This window comes from Onychostoma macrolepis, chromosome 09 (genome assembly GCF_012432095.1).
Source record: "Onychostoma macrolepis isolate SWU-2019 chromosome 09, ASM1243209v1, whole genome shotgun sequence".
NCBI classification, from domain to species: domain Eukaryota; kingdom Metazoa; phylum Chordata; class Actinopteri; order Cypriniformes; family Cyprinidae; genus Onychostoma; species Onychostoma macrolepis.
The window spans coordinates 30,422,005-30,446,041 of NC_081163.1; the positions used below are offsets into that span (position 1 = coordinate 30,422,005).

Genomic DNA, 24,037 nt, shown 5'->3' on the forward strand with positions numbered 1-24,037 from the left:
TAAATGCACAACTTTAGAACTTTTTAGTAATAAATATAATATTAATATAAAGTTTACTATTTAATTAGAACATGCTTTCACATATTTCCCAATTACACACACATTGCTTCAGTTTTCTCAAGTGATTATTTAAGGAAACGATATTTAAAAACGAAAATAAATTAAATAATTAATGAAGCGCTCTTTTTCTTGTCAGTAATACACAGCAGCAGGTCAAATAGGCTGCATTTATACTGTAAGACTAAAGCAATTGTTTCACACAGTGAAGAATTCAGGCTGCTGTGCAAAGGTAATGTATTCAGAGAGTAACAACTATAATAAATGCACTATTTTATAATTATTGTGACTATGCATGGATTTAAATTATGTCATATGTAGCAGTCTGTACAGATTCCGTTCATACTAATTGTGAACCATACCAAAGTGACCACTTTAACCTAGAAGTGGACTTAGTTTAGCAAACCGCTTCACACCACACCACGCAACCAAACAAACCAAACAGACATTTAATGTATTTGCCTTGCTATTTTCAAAAGTGACCGTGGCCTTGACTAAACAAATCCTTGAAGTTGTATCGGATATGAAGTCTTCATGTATTTAATGCCCTGCCGTCATCTTCTGCTGCTCTCACTGTAAATAGAGGAAGCATCTCTCTCAGACGCACACCATGTGGGTGGTGCTTTAAATAAAATCGTTGATTAGCCAGTTTCTCTCATGGAAGCTGCCAGATGACACTGGTTGTTATGGTTACGGGCCATTTCAGTAACTCTATTTTGGTCTATTACTCTGGTCAGATGTGGGTCAAAAACTGACCCAAGTCCTCTAAGCGAGGAACTCTCGAGGACTTTATTTGTTGCTGTGTATGTGTTTTATTTGAATTGCACTTCACATTATCACAGTTCCATTGCAGCAGTTTAGTGTTAGAAAAAATGAATGAATAAATGAGTTCATTACCAAATGTAGAAAATAGTTTTTGCTGGATCACAAGGCTTCAAAGGGACATCGGTGATCTCATATGGCATCTATGCAGTTTTTGCACTTTTTCTGTAATGAGCGTGGGGGATTTAAATATGGTAAAAGGTGGTAAACTGAGCTCAGAGTACTGTTGTTGCTGAGTACTACACTCTATGCGCAGCTGAAAATATTATTAGCTTAAATCAAACTGTTTTCTTGTTTGTATTTTCTTGCAGAACCGTGAGCTTCAGATCATGAGAAAACTGGACCACTGCAACATTGTGCGTCTGCGTTACTTCTTCTACTCCAGTGGAGATAAGGCAAGTGTATCACTTCATCTTATGTTTTATCTCACGCTACGTCACGGTGTTTTTACGCTGCCCTTTGTATGAACTAGGGCCCCGTGAATTTACAGTAAATATTCACAGTGTACTTGCAATTATTTTGCTGGTGATATAAAATTAAGCAACATCATGTTGCGATGATTTTAGAGTGATTTTTATTTGGCTATGCATTTGAGAGTTCAGAGATGTTCCAACATCAAAATCCAATTCTGATTTAAACTAACAAAATGTTGTTTAAGTTGGTAAGTTGTATTCATGTTTGCAAATGAGTTTAAACTCTATATATTTTAGTACAAATATGTGTAGATTTATTAGTATGTATGGCTATTTTACTAAATATATACATAAACAAATTCAAAAAGAAAAAAATTAAAGAATGGTAAAACCCTTAAAAATAAAAATAAAGGAAGAAAGAAAGAAAATCATTAATAATATTAAGAGATTTATTAACTATATCGCCCATGCCTCTCTGTGTTTGCTAATCTCTAATGGAGTCTAATGGCATCCAGATGCTGACCTGAGAGAAATCGACTCTGAGAACTTGTGCCCATGTGATTATCTGCTTTATCTGCATATATAGACCTGACACACTCTGACTGAGATATTAAGACACACGCACACACATAAATACTGTCAACGCTGCAGCATGGCCTGACCGTCAACCACACATCCACCTCTCTGTCTTTCTTGGTCTCGATTGTATCACACATTATAGGCCCAGACCCTCTCGACCTCTCACCCACACGCCGTGACTTTGCAAAAACGCCTGACCACGGCTTTTTTCTTCTCTGAGAAACACGCTTTCGAAATGTCAGTGGCTGGTTTCCGCTCACACACCCACACACATGCCCGGCCCCTCTGTAACCCAGAATCACAGAGCACCGGGGTAAAGGCTGACAGGGAGTGCACGGAGAACAGGTCCATAAAATAATTTTTTTTTAAAACTCTAGGAAACTGAAACAAGGGCTGAAGGGGAGGGAAGCGAGAGAGATGAAGAATGATCTAGACAGACGGCCGTGTCCATGACGCTAATGATATGGCAACAGTCCACTGACTGAGATCAAACCCTTGACATTTGCCCATCATCACTTTTATGTTAGAGGTGAAGTGTGCTAATCTGCTTTCTCTTTGCTGAGCTTAAAGGTGAAGTGTGTAATCTCTGTGCCACTAGCTGTGCTGAACTGCTGCGTTTTATCAAATGCACCGTTAGCCAACACAGAGTTTCCCAAAACCAGTTCCAACAAACATTCGTAAACAGCATTTCAAAGTTGTATGAATGGAACTACAGTTCTTGACCTGTGGTTAGAAGCATAGTTTCTTGTTAATATGGCATGTGGACTTGCTCATGCTCTTGGGGACAATAAGCAAGCTAACGTGCAGTACATACAATATTAACGCTTCATAAAAGATGAATCACTGTCTGGCTATCTGTGATTTCAGTATGAGGATCATGATTTTTCAGCAGTACTGCAGCACACCATGGGTAGATAATAGCACCTTCTCGATTGCTTTTGGCATCTGATAGAGCTCATGGACATGGAAACGATGACGTGTGATGTCATAACAGTAGATATCTTTCATTTTATTTAAATATACTTTGTATATATAAAAAAAAGTTATTTCAATTTAGAGTAAGTGTTCACCTTAAAATTGTAAGTTTAGTCAACTTGAAATGTGAAGTTGTGCTAAGTCTACTAAACTTGAAAATTTAAGGCAGCATGAACACTATTGTTAAATTCTTTAAAAAACTATGACAAAAAATTTCATTGAGCTTATTTTCGCACAGCTAAAACGAGACGATGACTAGATGACAATAAGGTCAATAAACAATAACTTGTAACTATAAATGCACTTACTCAACCGCTGTTGTTTTAATAGAGAAAAATTATTGCAATTTAGAATTATCGGAATTATTATTAGGAATTTTACTGTTATAATAGTTTTTGTTTGTTTTTACCAGTTTTCATAATGTAGACAGAGAGATTGCAGAAGTCTTTGATATTAATTTATATATTACATAGCCTATAATAAACAGTACACTAGATGAGATAAAATAAACCATGTGCTTGAGTCCAAATGATTTGTGCTAATTGGGGAAAGTGCAATACCTGAAATGGAAAAGAAAATTTCTCACATGACAACAATCTTTGCTATTATAACTTTGAGCAAAAATTAAATAAATATATATATATATATATATATATATATATATATATATATATATTTGTCAGTTTTACCATTATAGCATGTTTTCATTGACTAAAACTAGACTAAACAAAATCAGGACAAGGTTGACTAAATATGATAACTAAAAAGTACATTTGACACAGGACTAAGACTAATTTAAAAGACTAAAGGCCCATTCACACCAAGAACGATAAATATTAAGATAACGATAAAGATATAACGTTAGTTCTACAAATCGTTGTCAGTGTTAAAGAATAGCAGAGTCCACACAACAGCTATAACGATAAAGGCACAGAGAAACGATATCGTTGGAATCACTTTCAGAACGATTTTTTCCAGCTGATGAACGATAAAAACATCAACACCCAATCAGAATCAGTCCTGCTGTAACGAGCAGGCGAGCGTGCACTTAGAATAAACATTTTTTTTTACAGTGTATATACTGTATATTTCATTTTATATATTTTAGTGTGTTGACAATCAGCACTTGCGTAAAAGTGTGTGTAAGTACATATATGTGTAAGGAAATCCCAGAGTATGTCGTTAAGAGGAAACCCGATATGAATCAAACATCAAATAAAGCAAAACATCATGGCACAAAAATAGTCAAGAAGTCATCAAATGCCATGTTTGTTAGAGCAGCATCTCTGAGAAATTACTTTTGAAAGCTGCTGACTGAATTAACTGCATATAAAATGTACGCCAGTTACTGCATTTTAACGTGATAAAAAAATAAAATTTAAAAAAATGAACAGCTTTCTGTTATTCATGATAATATATAAAATTATTTGACATTAATTGTGATCTCAAATGAATTAATTAGCAGAAGTGATTACTCCACCACATGCATTTGACCTCATCAACAAAAGTCCTATATTGTTGACCCAGTGTGGTTAAAACGATAGATGTTCAACCATGTTACTGCGGTTTCGGAAAATAGTTGTAAACTAATTATGTATGGCCCATTCACACCAAATGCAAATGTTCATCGTGATGACGATTCCCTTATGCTTTTCACACCAGATGTGAACACTTGCCCCGCCAAACAAATCAAGATTTTTTTCTTTGTTGAGTAATGAAAATACTCCAGCACCTGTGATCGGACATTCTGTTCTACATTACTGTGTCAAGTTATGAGGTTGTTTGGCAACTGTAAACGTGCAGTAAAGAGGACAATAACTATAACAATGACTATGTCCATGATGTTTTAAAAAATCACTGTAACTAAGGTTGTGGAATAGCGTCCACACCAAAGTCCACATCACGATTATAACAATAACAACACAGATGAACGATACCAATGAAATCACATTCAAAGCATTTTTTCCCCAGCTAATGAACAATAAAAACATTAACAGCCAATCAGAATCTACCAGGCTTTAAAGAGCACAAGCATTTAAAGCAGCAGAGGACAAAATTGCACCATGTGCTTATAATAAACAAAACATTATCATCTGTTGGTGTGGACATCATTCTTAGTGTGAACAAACTTTACACAGCATCTACACCAGACAAAACTGGAGCATTGCAGCTAAATCACTGCCATCATGATCAATGAAGCTGTCTACGCTGTAAACCTCCGTCTGTGACACAGTTGCTCTCCAGTGCCATAAATGTTTCAGCACAATCTCCACCAGTGGCACACTTCTACCATCGCACCATCACAGCACCCAGCAGTCAGTCTGTAGACTGGTTAGCTTCGCCCTACTGTAGTTTTAGCAGCTGCTCTGTGTTTTTTGTCTAGTGAAAACCACCATGAAATCAGAGCCCAGAGCATCTCATGGAGAGATAAAACACAACGATAGAGAGAGGAGGATGACGTAGGCCTGGAGAGAGAGAGAAAAAGAGATTAAAATTATGCTTGAAAAGAGACTGTTCGACATAGATGAGGTGGCGTCATGTCTGAACATGGTGTGCTCCCTCTCCAAACAACTTCCACTTCTGCTAAGTGGCACGATTAGTAGAAGTGTTGTTGTACAATGCGGACAGTACTCAGCTCTGGAGCCTGACTTTAGACCCCTTCAGATGACTCTCACTGCAGTCACAGGCTCCGTTCCAAAACATAGTGAGCAGACTTGCTGTTCAGACTATATACAGTAGGCTTTGAAAGCAGCATCCTTAGTGAATTAGAACCTCATTTGCAGGGTCTGACAGTTTGATTATTGTCACACCTGCCAAAGGCAGTCATAAATAAGACCATTACAGGTTATTTAGCGGTATTTTTTTGTTTTATTAATAATATATTTTGTCTCAATGGCAATGCAATTATATCACTGTTTTCTCCTTGCAAGATGGATTAGTGACAAAGTCCTTCCCTTGTAAATAAGAAGCGTTTAATTGTACTAAATGTGCACTTGTGTACTTGAAAACTTTAAAGTCAATTTTTTTTTTAAACTAAACTTGCAGATAATATAATATTAATGAAATAAAAAGTCACTTAAATGTACTTAAAGAGAGTTCACATTCACGTGTTTCTTAACACACTTAAGTACACTTTTGCATACTTTGTGATAATGTCAATCTAAAGTACATTTCAAAGATTGTTTTAATAAACTTTTGTCATGCTATAAAGAAGTACACTTAATTTAATGTGTTGGCTACCATACTAAAGCACATGTGAAGTACTTTATAATTTTTAACTTTAGTGTGTTATTGATGAATGTAAAGTTATTGTATTTTAAATGTACTAAAGTGCAGCTTCATCATTACAAATAATTAGAAATATATTTAAACACATGACCTACAAGTTTACACAGAAATGACTTTAAAGTATATTTTAGTTTACTATAAATGCTTGTCAGTACATTTGAACCCTAATTCTGAAATGACTTGTAAAGATGCACTTGAGTCTGACTTAACTGGCTCACAAAATAAATAAATAAATATAATTGCATTTAATATACATTTTAAACGTAATACATTTTCATTTGCATAGTTGTAATTAGCATGTGATTACGTGTCTGAAAACATTACATGAAGTTCACACCTGAGTTTATTCTTTTAAAGCGTATTATTTCTGTACTATTTTTAAAAGTTTGCTAAAGTGACTTGAAATTGAGTGATCTGAAACTGAATAATACAACTGATCATGTGAAATGTTTAAGAAATTACTCAGTTTTATGAAATTCTGTAACAAGCATAAACAACAGAAATGTTTGGTAAAAATCTAATTTTTATTATATTTAATTTTTTATTGATAAAGTTTAGTATCGAATGATTAATCAACATTTATCTCAGTACCACGTTAACATACATTTTGAAAAAAGAATGCATCTCAGAAGGCAACATTTATGCTGATTGCCTTTTGAAACAGCCTTTAAGTCTGGAGTGCATTTTATGCTTTAAAACCCTGCCTACATAGCAGGTCACTAGGTTTTCAAACAGAAATGTGTGTGTGTGTGGTGTTAGTGTGTATATGCTAGCACATTCAGCTGATTGAGCTAGAGACTTTGAGCTTAATCGACAGAACATATTAAAACCATCTATTTATGAATGGTGTAGGAGATGGTGTTACAGAGTCTTCAGAGACGGGCACTGACACATGAGGAGATTGCTGGGCCTTGACAACCACCAGCCGTTACCCATGATCTCTCTCTGCCATACTTAGTGCCCGCTGATTTTTTCCTCACAGGGGAGCCACACAAGACCGGTACGGATGAGTCAGAAAATACATCTACATAGACGACTCAGACAAAAATAGGAAGAGAGAGAGTGGTAGAGAGAGAAGGGCTCTTGGATATGCTACATGGACTTCTGTATTTGTGTGAAATAATTAATTTATTCACATACTACAGTTATGAAGAATTTAGCACTTCTTCAACCTTGCTGTCCAAAAGTTTGGGGGAAGTAATTATTATTATTATTATTTTTTTTTTTTCTGATAATCACAGAGGATGCACTGAATTGATTAAAAATGACAATAAAGACATTTACAATGTTAAAAAAGGTTTCAATTGAAATAAATCCTCTTTTTTTTTTTTTACTTCCATTTATTAAAGAATTCTGACAAAAATCAGTTTCCACAAAAATAAGCAGCACAAATGTATTCAACACTGATAATAAGAAATGTATCTTGAGCAGCAAATCAGCATATTAGAATGATTTCTGAAGAATCATGTGACACTGAAGACTGGAGTAATGATGCTGAAAATTCATCTTTGCATCACAGGAATAAATTAGACTTACATTTTAAAATATATTCAAATAGAAAAGTGTTCTTTCAAATTGTAATCATATTTCACTCTATTACTGTTTTTTTATTGTATTTTTATTTAAATAAATGCAACCTTGGTGAACATAAGACACTGATTTTCATGATATTTGTTTGTAGTTTGATTCTTGAACAAACGACTCTTATGAACAAGTCCCTTGTATTGAATCAGTCGATGCAACTGTCTTGCTTCCCTGTTTACTGAATTTTCGGTTTGATCAGTCTAATGAGTCAATTGGTGAGAAAAGGTAATAAAAATAGCAATGAAATAAGTTTACAATAATAGAACTGTTTAGTAGTTATGTTTAGTCTTTACAACAAAAGGAAAACAGAAGGAAACAGAATCGTTAAGTGGAATCAGATTCAGATTCAGATCCAGAATCATTTCTTTTCATTCCAAAAGATCAATGATTGTGGTGGCTCGGTTTTCCAAACCGCTCTGGAGTTTCACTAGATGCACTTCTTCACATGTATGTGGTTAGATTTTGTCTTGAATTTGACTAGTTTTACTGGAATTTTACACCCTGATGTTAGTGTATATAGCGTCACCTCCCTGTGCGTTTGGCTGTTTGTGGAAGAGACGGTTATGGCAGGGCCTGGGGACAGATGAGTCTCTACCTGTGGCTCCCTCACTGAGGGAGACGGTGACTACTGTGCCATGAGCCGCAGATCACCCAATCACATGCTCACAATGTCATGTGACCACAGAGCAGCAGCCAATCAGATGGCCCTGTAATCTGATGGGAGCATCTCAGGAGCCAGTCGCCTCAGAGCTTCTCCGATCGGCTGTAATTGAGGAAGTGATGCTGTTGCTGTAGTGAAGCAGAGAGTGAGTCATCGCTACGACTAATTTTAGCTGTGCGGCACAGTCAGGGGTTGGTTTGGGGTTTTTCTCCCACATATTCTTTAGAAAATCAAACATCTGTTATTAGAGACTACTTATCAATCAGAGTCAAAGCGGAGAAAGAAAAACGACCTGGTTAGAGAGAAACAGTGGCACTGACAGATTCATTGTGGGTTCTGTTTTTGATAAGAACACCAATCACTGTGTCCTGGTGGAATAGTTTGTTGCTTAGAACTTGTGTATATATATATATATATATATATATATATATTTTTTTTTTTTTTTTTTTTTTTTATTTATTGATACTTGCTTGTCATTTACTCACCCTGAAACCAAAAAGATTGACAGAATCTTTATATAGTTTATATTTGGATATCTTATTCTTATATTTAAGTATCTTGACAAGTGTAGCAGAGTTGGTTGGTTTGACTCGTGACCTTTTGGGTCATGCCTAAAGTAAATGAGCTGAGGAATGTCAGATACAGCAGAAATAGACTCTCTCACAGCTGAGCTTGTCGAGGAAGGAAGAAGGGGATAATAGACAGGATGTGACATCAGACGTGGGGTCAGAGTGGCCCTGTAGGCCACCCTATTGAGCTCTTCCTTTTCTTTAGTTCTTCAGGAGGATATGACTTCAATGTCTGAGCATGTAAGTTATGTAAAGATGATCATCGCTCGCTTTCAGGCACAGTTCCACACAATGCATGGCAGTCAACGTCCACAATGACATCATGCCGGAGAACTGGCTGTTTTTGTGTCGTTTCCATAGTAGCTTTTTTTTACGGTGTGCAAGCTGGTTGTTCAGTCATGGAGATATATGGAGGGATGGGGCGTATGGGACATTTTTAGTATTGACATTGACTCATAGTCAATATCCTCTTTCATACCGAGCTGGTTTTATATATAGATTCACTAAAGTTATATATGTATGTGCTATAAAGCCTGACACTTTTAACTCTGTGACTTAAAGTATTTGCTTTCTTGTTCTCTGTCCACAGAAGGATGAGGTGTATCTGAATTTGGTTCTGGACTACGTCCCCGAGACGGTCTACAGAGTGGCGAGACACTACAGCCGCGCTAAGCAGACCCTTCCCATGGTTTATGTGAAGGTGCGTTTCGTTCCTAATGTGTGTTCATGTGAGTGATGTGTACATCCTGAATGAAAACCTTATGTTTTGTTCCCATTGGTGAGCATACGGGTCAGCTGAGTGTGTGTTGGCATTTCTTCCCCCTCCTCCTGTGCGGGTTTGCGTCACCAGTGTCTTGACTGCTGTGATGATGTCATCACTGCTTTGTGCCGCGTCCTGAGCTGTATCCTTCCTGCTATTGGCAGGATGCGACATACATAGTCAAACACACACACATACGTAAACATAAAATTATATGGTTCTCAACCTGGGAGCCTCAGCTCACTTCCAAGAGGACATCAGGATTACTTCAAATTATTAATGACAAAACAAACATTTAAAGGGATAGTTCACCCGAAAGTTTTGATGAAATTCGAGTTTTCTGACCCTGCATAGAGGGCAATGCAACAATTCAACAATTCAACAATTTATTTTCTTCCATGTCAGTCTTCGATGTGCATTCACAAGAGTATCACGCATGCGGACTGCAGGAGCCAGCGTTCGCAAGAAAATAAATTGTTGAATAAAGTCGTTATTTTTGTTTTATTTGTGCACAAAAAGTATTCTCGTAGCTTTGTAAAATTACGGTTGAACCACTGATGTCACATGGACTATTTTAACGATGTCCTTACTACCTTTCTGGGCCTTGAACGTGTCAGTTGCATTGCCTTCTATGCAGGGTCAGAAAACTCTCGGATTTCATCAAAAACATCTTAATTTGTGTTTCGAAGATGAACAAAAGTTTTTGGAACGACACGAGGGTGAGTAATTAATGACATAATTTTCACTTTTGGATGAACTATCCCTTTAAAGTGTGATTTCTAAACCTGAAAAAAAACTCCCTGGGAATTTTTATGAAGAATATACAATATTCTGGTTATTCTAAAAAAAAAAAAAAAAAAAAAAAAAAGCTTTAAATGAATATTTCACTCAACAAGTGTCATTATTTCCTCGTCATTATGTAAGGAAAAACATAATGGTAAGGGAAAAACCATTACACATCCTTACACAAGCTATTTACATTCTTTTATTCGTGGAACAAAAAATTTGTATTTTTGAAGAATTTTGTGACCACTTCTTTGCGTATAATGAATGTGAATGGGGACTAGGGGCTATCCACCTTAAAAACTCCATAAGCGAAGCATCAAAATTTACTCCATATGAACTATATTCCAAGTCTTGGTAATGAACAGATAAAAAATCATTATTCTCTGATAATCTTCCCCTCTGTCAAAGCTCTAAAAATGGACAAATGGATATGATAAAATTCCATTAATGTCAGTGGTGCCATATTTGCCATATTACTTCAGAATAGTCAAATTTACGCCCCTTAAAAAGTACTGTGGTGGATTTTAAGTAATTTTCGATCTTGACAGCACCAGTCCCCATTTACTTCCATCATATGGAACAAAGCAGCCATTATATTGTTAAAAAATTCACCTTTTGTGTTCCATGGACAAAAGAAAGTCATTTGGATTTAAAACAACAGATCTGGAGAATTATCATTAGAAGTTCAGTAAGTCATTTGATATTACAAGCGATATAAAAAAAAAAAAAAAAAAATTATATTATATTATTCATTTTTAGGGTACCTTTTTTTGTGACCTGTTTTTATAACTACTTTACTAACCTCATGACTTGTGTGTATTTACTTTACAGTTGTACATGTACCAGCTCTTCAGGAGTCTGGCCTACATCCATTCCTTTGGGATCTGCCATCGGGACATCAAACCGCAGAATCTTTTGCTGGACCCAGACACGGCCGTGCTCAAACTCTGTGACTTTGGCAGGTCAGTTGGTAATCTCTTCATAGCCAATTCATAGGTGACAATGGTTTTCTGATAACCTTTCAAAGGTCTAGTGCAGCCCCAGTGGATCTATGAACTGAAAGCAACACTTTACAGCATTTAACCTGATAATCCCATATTACACTTCACCACAGGGCTCCAGATGGTCTCGCTATGCTCAGAGATATCTGTGCTGACCTCAGCCTTTTCATTTAGCCTGCTTTTCACATCTTTCTGCCTAAGAACACTAGTGAAGATTTTAGGTGAAGTGATATTCGGGTATCCATTTCTCGTTTGCTTTGCGTCTGAAAACTAGGGCATGCGATTTTGCCTCTTGTTAATGAATATCTTATTCTGAGGACTTAAGACAAAAACAATGCAAATTTTCCTTGAATGAGGACACAGATTAGCAGCAGTCTTCATGTACACGGCAAGCGACCTTGAGATGCTTTTCAAATGTTAGCAACTCGCTTTCCAGTTTAAACAAAGAAACCGTCTTTAGCTTTCAGGTCACTTTAGATCTTGCCATTTAGAGTTACTTTTAAGGGTTTATCCTGCCAATAAGCTCCAAAAGACAGAGTATTTGAATGAAATGGTGATGTGTGTGATCAGAGATCGTTCAATCTGTCTTTTTGTTCGCAGTGCTAAGCAGTTAGTACGCGGGGAGCCAAATGTTTCCTACATATGCTCACGGTACTACAGAGCCCCCGAACTCATCTTTGGAGCAACCGACTACACCTCCAGCATAGGTACATGAGCTTTAATCGTACTACCATGCAAATCATTTCTGTTTCAATAAACTACTCCTCCATTATGTTGCTATCACCTTTTATCATGATAAATATGCAAATTCATGACAAAAGTGACCCTTGTGAAAAAGTAGCATACTGTAGCATTTTTAAAAAGTGTAATTAATATACTTAATTACAGTAGATATAATGTTTCCAGACACGTTATTTGCAATTAAATACAAAGGTATTATAGTTTGATTTATATTAAATGCAGTTAGCTGAACGTTTGTTTATTTGTTTTTTGGCACACTTAATCAGGACTCAAGTGTATCTTTAATTTTAGAATTATCATAATAACAGTAATTTATTGTGCTTTAGTATGTTAGTCAACGCATCGAAACTCAACAAAATATTAAAACAATGATTTAAAATGTAAAACTTAAACATTACAAAGTGCATTTTTTAAGTGTGTTAAGAAACATATTCATGAAAGGGAACTCTTTAAGTACACTTAAGTGGCATTTTGATTGATTAATTTATATTATCTGCAAATACATTTTTTTAAAATTTTTTTATATACGTTAAAGATGTGACGTACACGTTCAGAACAATTAATTGCGCTGCTTTTTCACAAGAAAATGCACTGATATATCAGCTAGGCCAAATATTACTCTGATATTTGGCCAATCTGGGACTATCAATAATCATCTACAGCCTGAATAATTCACATTCGCATTTTGATCTATATATTTTGGAGTAGATTTTGAGAAAATATTATGTTAATGTAATTAATTTTAATTGTTTTAGTTATATTCATTTATTTTCTTTCACATTTTATATGAGTGGTTTTGTATGATAGTGGCCACCTTGATCTCTAAATATTGTATCGGCCGGTGAAAAGTCAAATCATTTGACCATTCTTTCAGAGAATAGACCCTATAAATAGATTATGAAGTTGAAGGATCTTTCATGAAGTCATGGATTTTTTCACTCATATGTAGTGCACTGTTTTGTGCTTTTTTTTTTTTTGACGTGTTGTTGGTGATTCTGCAAGGCCGTACAGTGAGTGCAGTAGGCTCATAGTGTTTAGGATGTGCTCTGTGTACAAGTCCTTGACCTCTGGCTAATAAGCATCTCTCTGACCGCTTTCACAACAGACGTGTGGTCAGCTGGCTGCGTGCTGGCAGAACTGTTGCTAGGACAACCAATTTTCCCCGGCGACAGCGGAGTGGATCAGCTGGTGGAAATCATCAAGGTACTGGCGCCGCCACACCGCCACTTCTGTCTGTGATTTAATCTCAGTGTTTGCATGAGTCTGTAGGAAGAGCAACAAGTGCTGCGTAACAGTTGGTTGATTTAGATTGGGAGTTTTATACAAGACTGTTAACATGATTTATGGGTGTTTTGTAACAGTTTTGTTAGGTGAACTCTCTTAAAACTAATGTAAAAGTTAATGTGTAATTACAAATATATTGAAATACATTCATTGCTAGTTTAAATAGAAATTACATTAAAGTATATTTTAGTTTACTTGCTTGCTTAAATGCTTGTCAGTATATTCATTAGTAAATTTTAACCATATTTTAAAGACACTAGAGGTACATATGAAATTATATATAAAGATTTACTTAAAAAACACTCTTTAGTTCAGTTAATTGCATTTAAAATAAATAAACTAAAACACATTTTCATTTAAAGGTATAGTTCACCCAAAAAATTAAAATTCTGTCATTAATTACTCACCCTTGTTCCAAACCCGTAATACCTTCATTCATCTTCAGAACACAAATTAGATATTTGTGATGCATTCCGAGAGCTCTCTGACCCTTCCATAGACAGCAAGGATCCTTACACGATCAAGGCTCAGAAACGTAGCAAGGAGATCATTAAAATAATCCATGTGACATCAGTGATTGAACCGCAGTTTTACGAAGCTACGAGAATACTTTTTGTGCGCAAAGAAAACAAAAATATTGACTTTATTCAACAATTTGTCTCCTCCGCGTCACCCTATAGTGCCATTTTGGAGAGTATCACATACGTTAACAACGTATGCAACGCATGTACACGGATACGTTGTTTACGTTCAGATCAAAGCGTAAACAATGTATCGGGTGTATATATATATATATATATATAGGGTGACGCAGAGGAGACGAATTGTTGAATAAAGTCATAGTTGATTTTCAAAATTTTCAAGTTTTCAGTATTAAGAATCATGTGGATGTAAACCTTTGAACGGGGTAATTTTTATAAATTCAACTATTATTTTCTCTTGTGGACTATATGTAAATGTCTTTTATGTGAAATATCTTGTTCAGGTCAGTACTAAATAAACAACAACATGCATTTTGCACGATCCCTCTTATTTTGGTAAAATAATTAACATTTTGCAGATTCTGCAAGGGGGGTGTAAACTTTTGACCTCAACTGTAAGTGTCTGAAAATATTAGTTTTATTTTTCATTTGAAGTATTTTTTTGAAGAGTATTATTAACATGATAAGTGCTCTGTTTAAAAGCATTTAAAAGTAAAGTATACTTCTATTTTTATTTTTTTCTATTTTTAGAAACATCATTTCACAAACAACATTTTTACCATTATATCACTTCAAATATTACGGTGTATTGTTTTTGTATATTATCCTGTGACAGGGATATAAATGACATTTTAGGAGAGTTTATGTATTCTAAATACACACAATTAAATAATACTTTAATTAAATAATACTACACACTTTTTCCTTATTTTGTCAAAATTGCATCTTGATCAGAAATGAGCACAGAAAAATACAGAAAAATAAACGTTTATTAATAAACGTTGAGTTTGGAAACTTTGGTTTGGGAAAAAAAAAAATTCAATAAAATTTATAAAAAAAGAAACAATTTGAAATTCATTTGAATAAAATTAACCCTTGACTATTAAGAAAAATTGTTTTAAACCGAAGGCTGATATGGTTCTAAATAAAACTGTTACTACATGTAAAGAACCTTTTTTTTTTCCCCAGCCTGCTATTACTGTATGTTGAGTGGTGTTTCTGTGTGTTTGTGGTCTCAGGTGCTGGGCACTCCCACACGGGAGCAGATTCGGGAAATGAACCCAAACTACACCGAGTTCAAATTCCCGCAGATTAAGGCCCACCCATGGACTAAGGTGAGTAAACAGGTACAAGTCAACAGTTTTACTACTTCTAGCACAGCCGCCCTCCACCTCCAACCATCAGCTCGACTCCATTCCATTCACATCACCCCCGTCTGCACCACACAGGCCTCATTTAGTGTTCTTTGACACTTACTTCTCTACTAGTTGATGAAAGAAGGAACATTTCAGTCTGGACTGTGTGTATGTAGACGTCCTCTTTCTGAGCTCTGTTGTAATGGTTAGCCAAGTGACCTTGCAGTCTGTTCCCAATCCTAGTGAGCTGCCTACGTAGGAAAGCCTGGTTCAGAAAAGGTAGGTGGAATAATTACGCTGCCTCCTAAGATAACTTGATTTAGAAAGGAGAAGGCGATTCTATAATGCATTAGGTTAAGATAAAAAAAAAAAATGCTGATACGGAAAGAGGAATTATAAATATGTATATGCTATGTGTACTATAAATATTATTATGGTTCATTCAATACTAAGAACTGATCTATAAAATAGTTTGAAAACTGCATATTTTACTCAGTATTTGTGTGCTTTGTATTATAAGGCGGCGGCTGCGTGTTTAGGCAGTTCAGTAGGTTTTGGAACAGAGCTGATGTCAGGCAGTGATGTCACATCCTCTTGTCCATTTGAATTGAATGACTTCACCAGACATGCTCTACATTGCTTGCTGACTTCATTACACTTTTTACAATTGCTGTTTACTCTGTGGTCTAGGTTTTGGATTGTGGTTTCCAATACTTTTTAAAAGTTTGGGTCAGTAAGATATTCTAAAAGCAGTTAATACTTTTATTCAGCATTAAACTGATCAAAAAAGACATTTATAAATGTTGTTTATATTATAAAAGATATCTATTTTAAATGCTGTTCTTTTCAACTTTCTATTCATCCAATCCTGAAAAAAAAACAAAAAAAAATCATTGTTTCTACAAAATATTACGCATTAAGCAACTGTTTGAACATTGATAATAATATGAAATGTTTCTTGAGCAGCAAATCAGCGTATTAGAATGATTTCTGAAGGATCATGTGACACTGAAGACTGGAGTAGTGATGCTGAAAATTCAGCTTTGCATCACAGGAATAAATTATATTTTAAAGTATATTCAAATACAAAACAGTTCTTTTAAATTGTAATGTTTCGCAATATTTACTGTATTTTTGATCAAGTAAACGTCACATCAGTGAGCACGAAAGACTTCTTTCAAAAATATTACAAAATCCTACTGACCCCAAACTCTTGAACAGTAGTGTATGTTATGCCTTGCGACTGAAAATGTTGCCATGTACATCAAACTGAAGTTGCTGAGTCATTTGAAGGACAGATGAACTGTTCCAGATGGACATGTTATAACTGGTAATGAGTCTTGGTACTTTTCTTTGGTATGATTAGAAAGGCAAGTGCACACAAACAAAATGTCATTTTATTTATTGCTTTAAAAAAACAAAAACAAAAAACATTTCATTCTTGAAAATTGTGATGCAGAACTCAAATTGATAGTTTTGTCTGGCCATTACACTAAAGTAAATTTACCTAACACTGTTGCACACATGAAGTGCAATAGCAGGATTTCTCATGTGCCCCCTGGTGGTCATTGTATGTAGTACACAGCTGAGCTGCAGGGTGTGTTTAGTCTTATCCTCCAATCAGACCCCTCCCTTCAGCACAGTCTTACCTTCTGCACAGGATATGCCCCAATGCCTGTGACTCAAACACCTCTAAAGGAAGAAATGCCTTCCTTTTTTCCCGCTTCCTGTAAGCCAGAGTTTAAGCCAAATATAAGTCAGATATAAACAAGTCTTATTTCAATATCTGCACTTCTTGCTCCATTGAAGTCAAACTCCTTAAAGACGTGGCTCATAAAATCATATGAGCAATTCGTCTTTAAAAAAAATTAAACAGCCCATAATGGGCCATGACGTCACCCTTTACAGGACAGGCTGTTATAATGTCAACCTGGGGTCTCATTTGTAAAAACATGCATATAATCATCCTAAATGTGTATGTGAGATAATTTCTTAAATGATTCAGAGATTATTCAGTTTCCTATGAAGGATTCAAAAAACATCCATAGCTACAGACATGTCGTGGCTTTATTAATCGCAAATCATGTGCATATGAACGAGCGATCATTCAGATGGAATGAAGAAAGCTTATGCAAAAGTTATTCATTTATATTTTAAATTTAGCAAAATGCCCCTCTCTACAGTTTATTTTTCTAGCTAATGAGTTTATGTTAACCGAGGGCGGGTGTTATTCTGGATTTTATATATATATATATATATATACACTGTCGCTCAAAAGTTTGGGATCAGTAAGATTTTAAATGTTTTTTTAAGGGAGTCTCTTGTGCTCATTAAGGCTGTATTTATTAGATCAAAAATACCGAAAAAACAGTAATATTGTGAAATCATTTTGCAATTTCTAATATTGGTTTCCTATTTTAATATACTTTAAAATAGAATTTATTTCTGTGACGCAGCGCTGAATTTTCAGCATCATTACTCCAGTCTTCAGTGTCACTTGATCCTTCAGAAATCATTCTAATATGCTGATTTATTATGAGTGTTGAAACTGTTGTGCTGCTTTAGATTGTTTTTTTTTTTTTTTGGAACATGTGATACTTTGATGAATGCAAAGTTAAAAAGAGCAGCATTTGTTCAAAATAGAAATCTTTTCTAACAATATAAGTCTTTACCGTGACTTTTTATTCATTTAACACATCCCTCATGAATAAAAGTATTAATTTTTAAAGAAAAGAAAGAAAAAATGTACTGACCCCAAACTTTTGAATAGCATTGTATATTGTAACACAAAATTTATTTTTTAAATAAATGCTGTTCTTTTAAAGTTTTTATTAATCAGAGAATCCTAAAAAAATATCACAGGTCCCAAAAAAAAAAAAAAAAAAAAAACGGTTTCCAACATTGATTATAAATCAGCATATTATAATGCTTTCTGAAGGATCAAGTGACACTGAAGACTGGAGTAATGATGTTGAAAATTCAGCGCTGCGTCACAGAAATAAATTCTGTTTTAAAGTATATTAAAATAGAAAATTTCAATAATATTTCACAAAATAACAGTTTTTTTTCTGTATTTTTGATCAAATAGATACAGCCTTGATGAGCAGAAGAAACTTCTTTAAAAAAACATAAAAAATCTTACTGATCCCTAACTTTTGAGCGACAGTGTGTGTGTATATATATATATATGTGTGTGTGTGTGTGTGTGTGTAAAATAACTGTTGCAGTGCTGCAAAACTATTTAAATATATTATAAAAAATATTATATTAAAATATTTATAAAAACTTTTATAAATAATTGCAACCGCATTTAAAAAATATTTTGACACGAAAATTCTAATATTTTTTTATTAATCTATTCGTCTGCATTGCTTGAACATCTGTTTTGAGAATTAATATTTTTCTCCCATTCGAAAATGAATTATGTAGTTACACGTAATTTGGTTACACTTTATTTTAAGGTGTCTTTGTTCCAATCTAATTATACATTTAAGTACTGAGTAATATTAATTTACTACATTTACTTACTGTATGGTTAGGATTGGCTTAGGGTTACTTGCATGTAATTATGCATAATTTATTGTTGTTATAATAGTAAATACATGTAACATGTAACAAGGACACCTTAAAATAAAGTGTTACCCATAATTTACTGTTATTAATACGTTATTATACATGTAACAAGGACACTGAAAATAAAGTGTTACAGTTTATTCATACTAAAAATATACACTTTACCAATATACTCCTAGTAAACTTCTGAATTATCTCCGCAGGTGTTTCGGCCACGCACGCCTCCTGAAGCCATTGCGTTGTGCTCGAGGCTGTTGGAGTACACACCGACTGCTCGACTGACCCCGCTAGAGGCCTGCGCTCACTCCTTCTTTGATGAACTGCGGGATCCCAATGTCAAACTTCCTAACGGGCGTGAGAAACCATCCTTATTCAACTTCACAACTCAAGGTAAAGCCGTATTTTGCATTTGCTCTTATGAAGAAACGTTCTGTCAAATGCAAGGTAGTCAGCTACTGATGTTGTTTGTTTGTTTGCCTTGACTCAGAGCTGTCCAGTAACCCATCCCTGGCCTCTCTCCTAATACCTGCTCATGCACGTAACCAAGCAGGAGCTCCTACCCCCACCAACGCCTCTGCCACTTCTGGTCAGCCTTTATTTCAGACCCTTTTTGTGCTCATCTGACATCCCTTATGTTTTGGATATAGCTCACTCCGATACAGTGTTCATATTAGAATGTTTAGTGAACAGGGTGTTTTGTGTCATTGACCAACCAGAAGCTAGAACATCTGTTTTATTGATTATGTTTTTACTCAATGATGTATAAAATATACACAGTAAAGAAAAATTCAAATCACTTGCCAAGTTTTAGACATGTTTTTATTGTTGGTTTTGGTCAACTTTTATACCATTTTCAAGAAACGTGTAAATTTAATGACTACAAATGGGTTCATGTGGGTTAACTATTCATCAAAAGTAACATATTTTCCTAATCTATCTTTATCTTCATTATCGAAAAAGGTTTTAAAGTATTTTTATAGGGAAATTTAACATTTTTTAAAGGAAATATTGGAGAAGCACCACATGACATATTACAGTGCTGTTTTACTAAGTACAATTATTACAAATATTGAATTTTTGTTGTTTTCAATAAAGCTAATATTAAATAAAATGTAAATATTACTAAAAACTTAAAACTTACTCTAATAAAACGAATAAGTTGAAGTACTAAAATGACTAAAACTGAATTAAAGCTAAATGGAAATACACAAACTAAATTAAAATAATAAAACCACTAATAAAAAACAATAAACACTATATTAGTATTTAAATAATACTAAAATGCTACTGTTATATAATATAACAAACAAATTACCTTGCTAACCTTATTTTAATATATTTTAATACACTTATTGAACTTTTCTGCATTAAAATATAATGCCAAACAACATATTCAAGATTTTTTTTAATGAGAATTTAATTAAATGTCGATCTTTTAATATATCTTTAATATTTATTTTATTACGGTATCAGTACAGTTATATCATGCAGGCATTTTTTACTTTATGCCACAAAAATTATCAAAATTAATTTTAACATAGAAATAATTTTTTTTTATAATTTCTATGTGATATCATATTATGATATCAGGACAGTTGTATCACGCTGGCATTTTTACTTTTATGCCACACAAAAAAAAAAAATAATAATAATAATAATTTTAATTTAGAAATTAAAAGCATGTTCATCATACAGGAACTGCATTCAAATCATAGATGAATTGCATTTTGAATGTATTTTTGAAGAATTTAATAGATATGACAGGAAAATGAGCATCACCTTACTTACCCTTACAACATGAAATATATACAAATATAAATGTTTTCTCTTTGTGTCCAGATGCCAATAGTGGAGATCGCAGTCAGACCACAACTGCAGCCTCTGCCTCCGCCTCCAACACCTCAACCTGAGAGCCCCAGCCAATCAGACCTGACCCTGCCTCCGAGGCCACGCCCACCCCACTGCTCACCAGCTTAATGGGCAGGAATTGAGTCATGTAACCACAACTCGTATTCAGACTGCAAGAGCCAACCTTCATTTACGTCTTTTTTGTTTTTCACAAAGTTCAGAAAGAGTTCAAAATTACACGTGTCGTGTGGAAAAGCCTCGTCAGGTGTAATTCACGAGAACGACAGAGACAGAGAAAAAGAGAGAGCAGTGAGGAAACGGGTTGGTAAGGGGGGGGGAGGGGTTGTTTAACCATAAAACCTGGTCCGTGACCAGCCACAACTTTTGTTTTTCATTCTCAGAGGACAATCTTGTTATGTAAGCAATCCGGTAGCCAGATCCATCCACTTCCGCTTGCATTCGGGCTCCCCTTCTCTCACCTGGACCGTCTCTAGCTACACGTTCTGTCCCTTTATACTGTCCTGGGCCTTTAATAGCGCATGGCTTGAATTTGGTTGGGAGCGCCCCTTGTATACAGTACATATATATACATATAGTGTGTGTATATACATATATATGTATATGCATTGGGTGAAAACGATGCAAGCATTCAAAACTACAGGAAATACCGTATCTAATCGTATCTAACAAACGCAAGGCACCGTACAGGAGGTATAAATATAAAAAAACGCATGTTCCAACCACAAAGACAACAGAGGAATACTCTGTTACAGGAGTTTTAAGTCGGCTGAATCTATTTTATCTTGTTTTATAAAATGGGCGGGCTATAGGGCAAGGGCAGACATTTTGATTGACAGGTGAGACGTGCGTCTCCATCTCTGTGTTCTTGTATGATATATACATACACAGTTTATATATTACTTTGCATTATGTAAAATAAATATATATATATAGTTATATATAGATCTATATCTAGCATCATCGGTTCAGAACCCATCAGTTTGTCAGCGCAGCGGTTGGCAGAAATGATACAGTATGTGTATGACTAAGAGTCTGCTGGAGCAAGCGTTTTCTGTTAGCCTGGTAGAATTAGAGATCACCTTCTGTCCTGATTTGCTCTCGTTATTTATTGTTGTAACGCTCAGATTCATTGTTCTTATCCACACAGCTAAACGTAAAGAACACATGAAGAAACGCATTGCGCTCCATTCGCAATGGCTGTGTTTTAACCACTACTTTTTTCGAGTCATGTCTCAGCATAACTTACAGAAAAATGTACTTTTTTCTTTCCCAAAATGTCTTAATACGCAAAGTATAGCAGTATAAGAAAACGTCAGACGTGTATATACAGTACAGCACAGTTGCTCCTCACCAAATTCTGGTTTTACTTTTACTTTTTATGTTTTGATTTTTGTATAATTTGTGAGCGTGTGTGTGTGAGTGAGTGAGTGAGTGTTCTGCTATGTACATAAATATGCTGACCTGAGAACTGTTAATGAGCGAATACAAAGACGAGGGATTAAATGAAAACGGATCAAAGAAAAGAAAAAAAAGTTACAAAATTCACAACAGATTTAAAAGATCAGGGCAAACATGACCTGTTTGTTGGATACTGTAGACAAGGAGCTTTCTCCAGCCATATAGTTCAATCTTATCTGTACAGTAGGTGCCAGCTATATTATTGTAACTATAACTAGTAATGTATAGTGTATCTATAGTTTGGAGTGCCTTTGCTTCCATACACTTCCTGTCCCTAGACCACACCCACTTCCTGTCCACACACAAGACAGACCACGCCCCTTCCTGTGACCCTCTGCAGGTGCTGTTGATTGGCCAAGTCTGAATGACTGACAGCCGACTTCATTTCCTGTCCGAAACCACATTCGCTGTAGATGTTTTTGGCACAAAGGTGTTTTTGTGTGTGGAGGAAGTCACGTTCCTGTGGAGCCAATCACAATGTATGTTCTTACACTCGTTCCACTACCAAAGTGAACCAACTATGAGCGTGTTGTGATGTAACTGCGACATCCCGGGGGCAATAATAATGATTTCTTTGTGTTTTTGCTCGTTGGCCAGCTGACAGTACGCAGTAGAGATGTCACGTAGCACCCGCCGAACCCTCATCCCCGCACCCTCAATGTAAAGCTTGCTTGTAAGATGCGCGTTCATAGATGTGTTGCTTTCCACGAATGGTGTGACCACTTCTCGTGACTAAAGTTAGAGTAAAAATGTAAAGACACAAGGGTTAAAAACAATTACCAAAATAAAAAAAAGACAAAAAAATTGTTTTAAGGACTGTGGGCTAAATACAGACTATCGCATTACGTACACTTATTGGGAAAAAAGTTGTCTTGGTTTAAAATGAAAAAAAAAAAAAAAATACAACCTGTATAACATTAATATTACTTGAATGCCTCTGTTTGTGACTGAAATTTTTATTTTATTTTAAATATATTCTTTTTCTGTGAAGGTATGCTAAATGTCTCCTCTCCTTGTAAATATGTCCGTTTTGGTCCTTGGTGTGACTTGGATTCAGAGACTAGTTACCTGGTACTGTAATTTGCATTAAATAAAGAGTAGGATAGCTTGGAAATGACCCTGCATTTGCCATGTGTCTTTCTTTTCCCTACTCAAAATGTCCCTAACCTCAAATTCAGTCCATTTAGACTAAATTAAAGTGCAATTAAATGTCTCTTTTTTTCTTCACTCTACATTCCAAAGATGTTTAAAGGTGAGTCTGGTAAGTGCCTGAGTTCAAATAAAACATACTTTAAATAAATTTTAAGTCACTTTGGGATAAAAGCATCTGTGTTACACTACTGTTCAAAAGTTTGTCAATTTTAGGGTCAATTGACCCTTCGCGGGAGTTTGATTGACAGGCGGTCTGACCAATCATAACGACAACTTTTGCAGATTAACGTCGGTGGACTTAAAACAAAACCTTCTGATGTTCATTCGTGTTTATTTCATGCTATAACTAGTAAAGAGGAGATGAACGGTTCGTGTGCCGCTTGAACTGAGGCACTACAGCGGTCTGTCGCGACACATTAAAGAGACACAAAACTATATTTAATGTTTGAATTTCTTAAAAAATGACTAAATGTCTTGTCTGTCGGCGTGTTGGCAGCTTCCTCTTTGCTCCGCAATGTATTTTTCACTGCATGAGAACCTGGTGTATGGCATGAGAGCGACTTTTACACACAAAAAAAATCAACCTGAAAAATGTAGCAGTTTCCACAAAAATATTAAGCAGCAACAC

At 35.2% G+C, this 24,037-nt stretch overlaps 1 protein-coding gene across 2 annotated transcripts in view; it reads left to right on the forward strand.

Annotated features, from left to right (window-relative positions):
- The window catches only part of gsk3ba (glycogen synthase kinase 3 beta, genome duplicate a), a 51,655-nt gene extending 28,281 nt beyond the window's left edge, over positions 1-23,374 (forward strand). The window contains exons 3-11 of one of the 2 annotated variants that reach the window (XM_058787836.1): positions 1,191-1,274; positions 9,538-9,648; positions 11,326-11,456; positions 12,096-12,202; positions 13,342-13,439; positions 15,241-15,348; positions 19,134-19,320; positions 19,418-19,516; positions 20,770-23,374. In XM_058787836.1, the coding sequence (XP_058643819.1) occupies positions 1,191-1,274; positions 9,538-9,648; positions 11,326-11,456; positions 12,096-12,202; positions 13,342-13,439; positions 15,241-15,348; positions 19,134-19,320; positions 19,418-19,516; positions 20,770-20,840 (996 nt within the window). In that variant the 3' untranslated portion in view covers positions 20,841-23,374. The remainder of the gene's footprint in view (positions 1-1,190; positions 1,275-9,537; positions 9,649-11,325; positions 11,457-12,095; positions 12,203-13,341; positions 13,440-15,240; positions 15,349-19,133; positions 19,321-19,417; positions 19,517-20,769) is intronic. The other variant, XM_058787837.1, reaches the window with a different exon arrangement.
- The last annotated feature ends 663 nt before the right edge of the window (positions 23,375-24,037 follow it).